The 12,052-nt window shown below is 38.6% G+C and overlaps 1 protein-coding gene across 1 annotated transcript in view; it reads left to right on the forward strand.

Moving 5' to 3' along the window:
- DNAH6 (dynein axonemal heavy chain 6) overlaps positions 1-9,322 on the forward strand; it is a 257,043-nt gene extending 247,721 nt beyond the window's left edge. The window contains exons 73-77 of the mRNA XM_063458711.1: positions 815-1,000; positions 1,972-2,044; positions 3,724-3,875; positions 5,213-5,435; positions 9,092-9,322. Of these exons, the coding sequence (XP_063314781.1) occupies positions 815-1,000; positions 1,972-2,044; positions 3,724-3,875; positions 5,213-5,435; positions 9,092-9,195 (738 nt within the window). The 3' untranslated portion in view covers positions 9,196-9,322. The remainder of the gene's footprint in view (positions 1-814; positions 1,001-1,971; positions 2,045-3,723; positions 3,876-5,212; positions 5,436-9,091) is intronic.
- Positions 9,323-12,052: the final 2,730 nt, after the last annotated feature.

Consider the following 12,052-nt stretch of genomic DNA (forward strand, 5'->3'; position numbering starts at 1 on the left):
AGTATAAACTTGGTTTACTCAGTAAAAAGTTGGTGTTTTGTATCTAATTTTTGTATGCGGTTTTAACCCCTTAAGGACCAAACTTCTGAAATAAAAGGGAATCATGACATGTCACGCATGTCATGTGTCCTTAAGGGGTTAAAGCAAAAATTAGTTCCTATTAAAAAAATATATAATTTTGATAATTTAAAACAATATGAAAATAGATGCCTTTTATAGGGAAAAAGTCAGTTATAGAAATGTGCTGCTCTTGCTTATGGCTAATTTATTCAATAGGCAGCTTGATTAGAGATCCCCATGGAAGGATCTTAATCTTAACCTACTGGTGAACTATAATATTTTATAACACTTTAGATAACAGACCACTTACCCGTTACTGCAAAATCAAGACTTTTACACACTACCTGTGTTTGCAAATAGTTGAATATTATTAAATAATAGATGCTTTAATGTTTTGTATGTAAATGTTCACAAAACTCAAATACATATTTACTGAAACATTGGCATTGCTCAATTCCACTGTATTGCCATTGGATGTACAGGATGTACTACTTAAATTGGCCAGTGAAATTGAGTCTTTCTTTATCATTAATTCAGTGGTGAACCATTTTTTATACTGTTTATGGAGTATTGATTTTTTTTTAACTTTACAATTTTCTCCTTTTTTTAAAATGAAAAATGAGAGAAGTTTCTTCCAATTCATCATGCGATCCTGCCATTACAGTTATCGTTCTTCTTATGCTGCGTTGAACTTGAGTGTCTTGGGTAGTGAAGCTTGCCGCATGCTATAATGTATGTTCATCTTCTCTTTTAGAACTCTCTAGAGACACTTAATAAAGCCATAGCAGGTTTTGTGGTAATGTCCGAGGAAATGGAGAGAATTTACAAGAGCTTTCTTAATAATCAAGTGCCATCACTATGGGCTGATGCTGCATATCCCTCGCTGAAACCCCTGGGATCCTGGGTAAAAGACCTGGTGTTAAGGACATCTTTTATAGATGTAAGTTTGCATGTTTCATTATAAACTACTGTGTTCACTCTAATAAATCATGTGGCACGATTATTAAAAAAATTACTATTAGTGATGTAGATCTTGTTGATATCATATACAATATTAGGCTTAAAATTCTAACATCTAACAAAACTACAATGAATATAAATAACAGTATCCATGTCAGCCAGATGTTTGTTGGGATTGTGGACATGAATTAAATACCTGGAACATTTTTATGCCTGGTAATGCAGGTACCTCCCACCATGCATTGATGTCTTGGTAATAAAAGATTGACCAGCTGATTTGACACAGCCTTTTCTGACAACAGTGCATATTAAATGTATTTTCATTCAGTTTGCAGGAGCCCCCAAAATATATTACCAAATTACAGGCATGGGCAAATGTTCTTGTGGGGGTAGTGTTAGCTACTGTAAACTGCACTGTGTCTTCCCAATTACCCTATATAGGGTACTAATGGAAATTATGCAATGATTCTGTGCAATGTAGTTACTATAACTTGTCTACAATGCATGCAATACTGGGGATTCAGCGGTGGCATTTTAGATGCCCATTGCCTTAATTTGTTAAATCGTGGACCATGGCTTTTAAAATCTGTAAGGTTGCTGTGAAACTGCCTGGTTTATTGTATTTTCATTAATAATAATTATAAAGTGCCATAATGTGTCATGTTATTGGTCTGGTAGTTTGCTGTTAGCTGTAGAGATTATGTTCAATGCTGTATTTTGCATACATTCAGTGGTTTGTGTACAAAATGGAGGATTATGATTAGGAAGAGCTAAACTCATAGGTCTTTTTGAAAACCTCTGATAAAAATAATTATTCAAAAACTAAAGCTATGGGATGGAATTAGCAGTGCAGTGTTTGCTACATATTGATGAAAAATGAAACAAATTTAGGTTAAATGTTGCTGGCTGATATTTTTGTTGTCATTTACGTGACTCTTGTATCCATTTTAGGCTTGGATTCGAATGGGCCAACCAAAGTCTTTTTGGATTTCCGGTTTCTTTTTCCCTCAAGGTTTTCTAACAGGTAATGGTTTCAAATGTTGTTTTAACACTTGCTCAGTCTGTACAAAATCCTTCTGAGAGTATCCGTATCAGGGGCAATAATCCTGTGTTTCCATTAATATATTGTTTTTTTTCCTCCCAATGTATTTTCCTGTCAGTATCAGTCCTGTAGAGCTTGAATCTTTTCCAGTGCTAGATGATTGCACCAGTCAATACAAAAATTAAAGTGTACACCATTGGGAGTCTTCTGTATGTATCCCTTTCCCCAGTCTTAACCTTATTCAGTTGTTAAATCGTAAAGAGATGCAACATAGAGTTGAAAAGTAAAGTTTTTTAGAATATTGGTCCATGCACTGCAATCTACAATATGTATATACAGTATCTTGAGATAAGTTAATTTGCTAGTTTTACATTACTCTATCAAAAAATATTATAATATTACCATATTAAAATAGCTTTAAAATATTAAATCATTTAAACAATGTATGCAAAAATATGAAATAAGTTAAACAATGTATGCAAAAATATGAAATTATTTGAAAAGCAAATAAGGCCTACGACCTTTAATAAGCTTTCCAAATGACTGTTGGAAAACCTTCCCAAATGGTTTATCTACAGAAGTCACTATTAAAGTCAACGGCCATTTTTGTAGATAAATCATTTGAAAAGTTTATCTAAGAATGGATCTTTTTGGAAAGCTTAATAAATTGAGGCCTTAGGTATTTAAGCCTAGCTTTTTTCACTTCAGATTTTACTGCAATCCACTGTTCAATGAATCAACCCTATTTGCTGAGTGAGCACTGGGCAGTTTGGGATACTCTACAACAGGGGTAGGCAACCTTCGGCACCCCAGTTGTTGTGGACTACATACCCTATAATGCTCTTACACCCATAATGCTGGCAAAGCATCATGGGAGGTGTAGTCCAAAACATCTGGAGAGCCGAAGGTTGCCTATGCCTGCTCTACAACAATGATCTGTATTAAAATATCTGAAAATGTAAATGGCCTTTTTCTATGCAATTCAAATATTTCATTTGCAAGTATTTGAATATAACTTAGAATAATTAATATTTGTTTTACTCATTAGAAACATCACAGTTATTTTGGCATCTATGTGTGTCCTTTTTTTTTTGCATAATAAAAGCCAAGAAAATTTAATCTGAAATGTTAATATTAGGATAGTACTCACAGGATTGACTCCAAACGGAACATTGTTGAATACTTAAATGTCACTATAACTGTCTAAATGTCACTGTAGTAAAATGCATAAAGTACAATTCCATATATACAAGAAATATATAAGGAACATTTCTTCATATGCAATGAATATAACAGGATATAACATTTCTGGGTCCCGGTCCTCTGACAGCTGTCCAACCATGTTTCCCTGGAGCTATAGCTATACGACAGCTTCCATATTCTTTGGTGGCTTTTGATGTTGTAGAGTATTAGGCTGGAGGGCCATTGATAGACAGCCCTCTTGCTGAATGTTCCCTTATTTAGTGGCAGAGACAATACAAGCCTCGGTAAGATGTGATAGTAATATGATTAGAATCACTGTAGGTGTCTAGCATGATTGAGTGATGCAATTGATGGCATCACGTTTTAGAGAGTGAAAAAAAGGATGATGTTTTTTCATATGTTGATAGGCAGTCTCTATAGCTTTTTTTTGTTTATAATAATTTGACATTATTTTTTAGGAACCCTACAGAATCATGCTCGAAAATACAACTTGCCTATTGATGAGCTTAGCTTCCACTATAATGTTCTCCCTTGTTACCGAGACCAAGCAGCAGTCATTGAAGCTTTAAAAAACATCAAATTTGGAGAAGAATTATCTGTAGACTCACAGGTATGATTCAGTTTACAGTATTTTTCTGTTTTTTTTTTTAATTAAATTTTCTGTTAAATATACTTTGATGTTAGTTGGTGAATATCAGTTAAATGGAGACAGATATACCATTATGGAGTTCCATAACAGATGTGAGCTATTTGTTGGCTACCCCCACCATAATGTATCATAACAGGCATTGACTTGCGGTAATTGAATAGATCATGCCTAGGTGAGTGTCTGAAAACTGTTCTAGGCAGGCTGATTACAGTGAACACCTGGGCTGTAAAAGCTCGTATTCTGGGTGAACTGTATTAGATAATAACTTTGGGCATTTTGTATCATATGTGCCGCAAACTATTCATTACATTCTTTATGTCTGATGAATGTAGTCATGAGGCATTGCATCTCATCTGCTGTCACTCCCCATTTACACCAATGGCCAATAATGTCTAAAACCATGCATTAACCTGATTAAAATTCAATTTGGATGAACACCTGCTTCCCGATAATGAAATTCATTTTCACTCAGAATTCAAAGCATCTAAAATGCAAACCTACAGGTTTTTTTCAAAACATTCTTAATTCATTGATTTAATACATATTTAAACAGGTCCCAAAACCTCTGTGTTAGCATTGAGATATTAAAGAACATGGAACCTTTAGAGATAACTTTGTCTTTTCTGCATGAATGAAAGTTATAGATGAGATAAAAGGTGGAAATGGTAAAACTCAAGTTATAGAGAAATTTTCTGTGCCCAAACTGCATACATTTGAAAACAAACAGAGCAATCTGCATCACTACTCCCATCATCCGGTTTTGTTCTCAGTAGTCAGTGTTTATAGGCCACAGTCCACTTTAGGCTAGGGATTGCTAATCAGTGCTTGTCAATAGCATTTACCATAATTCTCAACCGCCTAGTAAATAGCTAATGGCGTTGAGATTTCTATTGGTTCCTCTTAAATACTTTTTTATTATAGTAGCTTTTTTTCTGTCCTTGCAGTTCTATTAAATTGAGCCCATATTTTCTCTAAAATGCCAATAGCTGCTTAACATATTTGCTTCTATGTTGAAATAAAATCAGTATGTATGCTGTATTTTTACTGACCAAAATACATTTGGAACGTTGGTCCATTCCCCATCCAGGTGTGTACAAATAAAAATATTTTAAACCCATGTATCTCATTTGGCAAAAAAAAAAAAAAAAATTATTTATTTGTACGTCAGCTCTGTTAGAATTGTCCTGTGGAACACAGAGCATAGATTGATAAATTCAGCCTACAACATTTAAACATTTAAATCGTATGTCATTTTGCATGCTACGACTACACTTTTTATTTCTCCATTATTCATTCAGTTACCCACTCCTGAAGATGGCGTTTTAGTGCATGGAATGTACATGGATGCCATTCGCTGGGATGATGAACATATGGTTATAGTGGATGAATTGCCAAGACAAATGAACTCAATGTTACCCGTAGTGCACTTCGAGCCTCGCCAGAACTACCAACCAAGTCATACTTTATATCAGGCCCCGCTCTATAAGACAGGAGCTAGGGCAGGAACGCTATCCACAACAGGTATAGTAAATTTATCTAATAATTAGTTGGCTTGTGCAGTCATCGTTCCTTTATTATTATATAAATATATATAAAGTAGTGCGATCATATATGGCAGGCTCACCCCAATCACTGATGACTGGACAAAGTGAATGACGACTTGATTTGCTATGCAGTGATAGCTTTATCTTGAGCGTTCCACCATTTGGCTGCAAAGGTGGAGCTCTCACCAGAAGTTTACTCTGGGGAAGCAAAGAGACATTTTTTCCTTTTTCAAAAAGGATTTTCTTTTTTTTATGAACTTTGCTCCTTTCATGACAAGAGCACTGTTTAGAACAACGATAATATTTCCTTTGCTGGATTAAGACTTTTAGGGGACATAGTCTGAAGTCTAGATGGAACAGCACTTTTGCAGACCTCAGAACATTTACTATATGAAACGGAGATAGAGTACTGTGTAAATACATAACATGGGGGGGAATGTAAAGTGATTTTTACATTTTTGGACAAAAAAGACAAATCGAAAACATTGCAGAATTGGATAATTTTTCCAGTTCTGTAATTGTGGTCTTTATTAGATAATACTCAGTGAATCTTTAAATCATTAGTACATATATTGTTTAATACATCCAAATGCGGTTAAAAATCACAATTATTTCCATTAATATATTCCTAGAGCCCCATTATTATTTTCTTTTCCACTTCATCAGTTCCCTGCGCCATAGACGGTGGCCATCTCCTTTTATAATTAATTGATACTAATGTAAGGTTGTAAGCCGTGGGGCAGAATACATTAAATATATCTTTTTGAATAGTAGACATTGAAATGATTCACCTCTGATTCATCTTGACCATAAAATAAAAAAAAATAGAAACATCTTTTCAATTTGACATAATGAAAAGAACCAGTTTTCTATGTTCCTTGCAAAAGCCAGATACAATTCTGTCACCTGTAATGTAAGGCAGCCATCAATGATTTAAGAGTCATATGTTGGGGGCGGGGCCTGACTAGCAACCAGGGCAGACGTGCTCTGAACTAGCTCCTAGGTACCGAGCACGAAAACGGGGAATAATTCTTGCTAACCGGCGTTCATCCTCCTACAAGAGGGCCTACTAGACTGGGGAAACCGTCCCGAACCCGGAGACACCAAACTCAATGTCCAGGGTGACCGGGCACCGCATCGGCAGACTAAGGCCTACTGAGGGAGATGGTGGAGAAAGGCGGCCGCTTTCCCGCCAGACGCATGCAGCAAACAGTGAGCTTGGTGCAATACCTCCCCCCCCCCCTATGGACCGGTGGGGGTCATCCCGGTCCCCGCCAGCCGGAGAGCCCCGTGCCCGGCACCCTCAGCATGAGCCCGCGACATCTCCAGGCAAAACGTGGGAAGGGGCCTCCAAAATGGCGGAAGCTTGTCACTCAGCCCGGAGAACCAGACAGAGACCTACCAGGTCAGACTCCGCCACGCTGCCCGCGTCGGGAGAACTGTTCCATGAGCAACCATGGGTAGTAAAAGCTGAAACAGATCTGCAAAATCGCAGTCCCACCATAATGGCAGAGGAAACGTGGCTCCCGCATTCCAGCGACATACTCACCCGACTGGACAGACACTTTCAAGAATTCTGGCGGAAACTGCGGAGCAAATTGTGGCCACCCACACCACCACAGCGCTTGCAAGCACTGCGGTATCCCTGCATGACCAAGCCGGCATGGCCTCGGGACACAGAACGGAGTGGTGAGAACCGCAAAGCAAGGGGAACCACCTCGGGCCCAACTACACTACATAAATCTGTACCACCTATTATTGGCCTACCCAGGCCGAAGGCCAACCGGGGTGCTACCTCGAGACATCGCCCACGCTGGAGGAGGGTTCACCGCCGCATCCAGCGGCCGACCACCAGGACCCCCTGCCACTCCAAAAGGGAGAGAGGTTCGGCCCCACGTGAAAGCTGGATCTGTGGTTATAAGATGTCGGCTCTTCTGATAGCCTGGGGCGGAGGTGAGGACTTACCCTGCCAACACCGAGCCGCCAACTCCGATCCCAACCCGGACCCCTACGACACCCACCGCAAGCAGAAGAACACCGCACCAAGACCCAAGGGACCTACCCGGCGGTCAAAGCACGACTCTGGACACCCGCTTTCCGGGGAAGATACCCTGATACCAGTAGGCATCGGGTGAACTGCTCTCACAAACAGGGACTTATTACAGGCTACCGACCACTTACCTTCTATCTCCACACGGTATCTGCGGACATAATACCCTAACAGTTTTCCCCACTCCCTTATGTTAGTATTTTATGTAGGTCACGTCTATCACTCCTCTTCCTTGTAAAACACTGATTGCTATTCCCTGACGAGACATGCAGCCAATCTCCTTACTGGACCCCCACTTGTGCATATGCCCTTTATTTTGCCTACTCGTATGACTTTATGTTGTTATTATTAATATTTCATTTTTATGTTTGCTTAACAATTACATACGGAAGCCCGCTGTGTAATAGGGCCCAGACAGTCTTGATGCTCAGCCACCCCGCTTTTATTATATTCCGCTATGTATAGCCCGTATTTAGTGTAAAGCTACCAGTATAGTATAACACGTCTTGAATTTCCCGGACCATAACCTAGCCCACAATTACATGTCATAACCGACATTTACTTACCATGCAAACTAATGCATCAGTAGTTATATAACTCTTTTCGGGGTCTGCACCCTCAGTCTGTAAATTGTGAGTAGATTGTGTTAATCTTATTTCCTACCTATCGACGTTACATAGGATTGCAAACTGCATTATAAGCATAAATGTTCCTCCACCTGCTACCTGAAGTTCAATGCCTAATTAACCTAGCATGAAACCATGTAAATGTTACGCAACTTATTATTTTCCAGCGTGTTTATATAATTTGTTTTCCAGCGTGTTTATATAATCTGTGTAACCTGTACGGATAACTCTACTGTTAAACTTTCAAAAAAAAAAAAAAGAGGCTGCTACTCTTGGGAATACATGCAACTATTGTGTACACTTATGCAAACTATATGTTTTACATGCATTGACCCATTATTTTATTTTCTGTACTGAACCATCATATGCCTCAATAAAAATAAAGATTGACAAAAAAAAAAGAGTCATATGTTGTAGTGTGGGCCTTATTAAAATAACAATGCAGTCTAATGAATTGTGTCTGATTCGGCAGGTAGAGCTAGTCACATATGGCTTATAAAATAGCACATGTGAAGTCAAATTCAATTAATATATTTGAGCATTAAATCATTACAAAGCTGATTGTAAAGATGGAAATATCAGCCCTACTAATTCACTTGTTTATTTATGAAGCCTTATGTGATTTGGCACTCATGGTAAAAAGGGGCTCAAGATACTTAAACTAAGTTCTCTACAGCCTTTTTTAATGAGTACCAGGGATCTATATTAGCTCGTCTGGGGATAGTCTGTTTAAGTAAAAATCAGTCGATTCAGTAATTCTTATTCAGTAGTTGGGCACATTTTGAATTGATGACAAGGTAATGTGTAGATTGTAATTTAAAATGTCTGACTATTACAACTCTACAGGTTGGTTATTTCCACAAATTCAGTTGTATGGAACAAACCTCTGTGAGAGCCACAAGGAATTCAGTGTTGAAAAAGTCCCAATATTCATTTGTTTTTCTTTTCTTTTCACAGGCCATTCTACAAATTTTGTTGTGACCGTTCTATTACCATCCAAAAAAGTCAATGATTACTGGATATCCAAAGGGTCAGCTCTACTTTGCCAACTAAATGACTAATTTTTACAAGATAGGCTACAATATATAGTCATAGAAAACCAATGTTTTATATATTTTGTTGTAGTGCACTTCGGGCCAAAACATTGCTGTGCACTTAGGGCCAACCTCTTGACATGGTTGTCTGGAATAAATGAAAAAAGTTTTTATTTTTGCTCTAAAATATAAATTCTAAATAAATAATATATTTCTCTGTGTCGCATTTTTGTTTGTTTCATTATTTCATAACACAGCACTGCTTAAGGTTTAGAATGATTGCTGATATATAGTCAATGTAAGCAGCTATATCCTATTGATGTTACAATAATAGGAATACTTTAATTAACATCTGTCACTACTAACGAATCAAGCAAACTAGTAGGTTATTCCCTTGGCTCATAGAGAGGCATTTTGGACACAGTGAACACATTTGGGAGCTATACATACCTGAAAATAAACATCAGTAAAAAAAAAAATGTTTATTAAATAATTAACTACTGGTTATTTTACAAATTATACAAATAAAATAGTTGTATTTTGCTGGAAATGGGATTTTATGGGCCAATGTGAAAAGTAAAGATGTACTGTTGCACCCACTCTCATCTCACTCTCTGTTGGTACAGATGAAAAAGATGGAGGCTGGAGTCACCACAGTACAAGCATATATACAAACATTTCGGGCAAAGCCCTTTCTCAATGCGTCTTGTCCTACAGACCTGGTGATAGTTCCAAACTAGGTTGGCTCAGGCCTGGTGATAGCTCCAATTAGGTCTGGCCAGTTTAGAGTGTTGACTGGAATGAGTCCAGAAATCTTAAAAAGGCATTATACGAGGTCTGTAATCGGCAGCTGGCAGAGAGACCACAAGGATTAGTAGTGATGTCCCTTCTCCCTGCCTCAAAATAATCAGAGAAAGGGGGGAACAAACTATATTTTATTTCTAAATAAACATTTTTAAAAAGTATACTGCATCCCCAGCATAAACACACACACCCTGCATACACACACTGCATCCCCAGCACAGACATATACACTATAAATCTCCGGCATGCATACACTCCATCCTCTACACACACGCTGCATCACCAGCACAAACACAATACTTTCTCTACACATACTGCATCCCCTATCTCATACTACATCCCCTACACACACTTCATCCCCTACACACACATTGCATCACCAGCAAACAACACTAGACTTCCCATACACAATTTCTCTCTACAGCCCCTAGACACACATACTACACCACAAACAAAAAACAAACAGATCAATTTACAGACACTACTACACCACTACCACACTGTGTTTTATAGCTTTTGAGCACTGTGATAAACTGCTATGCACATTACTGTAGGATTTGGTCCTTTTCTATGTGTGTGTGTGTGTGCGCCCCGGTCTGTGCCTGTGTGTACCTGTCTGTGCCTTTCTATACCCCTGTGTAAATCTGTCTGTGTATGGGTGTGTTAGTGCCTATCTATGCCTGCACATTATCGTGCGTGTCTATGTCTATATGTATACTTGTATCTGTGTGTGTCTGTAAATAACTGTGAGTGTACAAAAAGGTGTGTTAAGATATCGAATTGGGGAGGGGCTTTGTAAAGGGGTGATCAAATTATTTTTGGACTTAAGCCCCACTTGGTTTTTGGCCATTGCAATGCATCTGGTCTGCATACAGGTTCCAAAACATAGAAAAAAGGAAGAAAAAAACCCAAAAAGGGATGTCTTATATAAAGACCGCCCAGAGGGTAAATACCCAGTCCAATCTCAACAGTAGTATAGTTGCCAAACAAATAAAAAAAGCCTTTATTGAAATCTATTAAAAACCTGGGTTATCAGTGATGGACAGAATAATATAGGGAGAAATATGTATGGTAGGAACAGGGCTAGTCAGGAGCCTAATAGCCAAAAGGAACCCTCACAAAAAACGGAGAGGGGATAGAAGGCAATATGTACCCCCATACATAACTCAGGTAACAAAGCAGTAGGAGAGAACAGGGAAAGGGAGAAACACACACTCCCAACCAAACAGTAGTGCTATGCTAATACCCTATCTCCTATAAAACACCTTCATGGGTGTTCTAATCTAAATGCTGTCATAACATCTGAATCCCCAGGTTACACACACAAGTCACACAGGTCACAGGTTACACACACAAGTCACACAGGTCACTGCAGTGCATGCCCGTTTATTACCAAGAGGGCCTCTGACAGCAAGGGCTTAATGAATTTCAAACCACGTTCCTTCTTTAATTGTAACACAACAGGAGTAGTTTACCTACTGTCTTGCTCCTGTGGCCTAAAATATGTAGGCAAGACTTTTCGCCATTTTAGGCTAAGGATACGTGAACATGTAAATTCTGTCAAGAGACGTTTGGAAACACCCGTCTCAAGGCATTTACATCTACATCACAATCACTCCTCGGCAGGCATCCGGTTCATGGGTCTTGAACATGTACCACAGCCTCCTAGGAAAGGAAACTGGGACCTAAAACTAAGACAAAGAGAGGCGTTTTGGATTTACCATCTCAAAACGCTATCTCCCCTGGGGTTAAATGAAGGGTTTTCATATTCCCCGTTTATTTAAAGTACTGCAATAATTCTGATAATAAATGGTATCTTAAGTTATGCCTGTATATATGTATATAACTATACTACTGTTGAGATTGGACTGGGTATTTACCCTCTGGGCGGTCTTTATATAAGACATCCCTTTTTGGGGTTTTTTCTTCCTTTTTTCTACAATTTCCAGGGTTACCCCCTTTTAACCAGTCCAGGTGACCTCTATACTCTCGAGGCTCGGCAGTGGGATACGGGAGTGTCTTTCCCCCCCCCCCCCCCCCCCCCCACTTTCCAGCCTTTTGAGTTTCCTTTTTCAGGTTC

Source organism: Pelobates fuscus, chromosome 6, assembly GCF_036172605.1.
Source record: "Pelobates fuscus isolate aPelFus1 chromosome 6, aPelFus1.pri, whole genome shotgun sequence".
In the NCBI taxonomy this organism is placed as follows: Eukaryota; Metazoa; Chordata; class Amphibia; order Anura; family Pelobatidae; genus Pelobates; species Pelobates fuscus.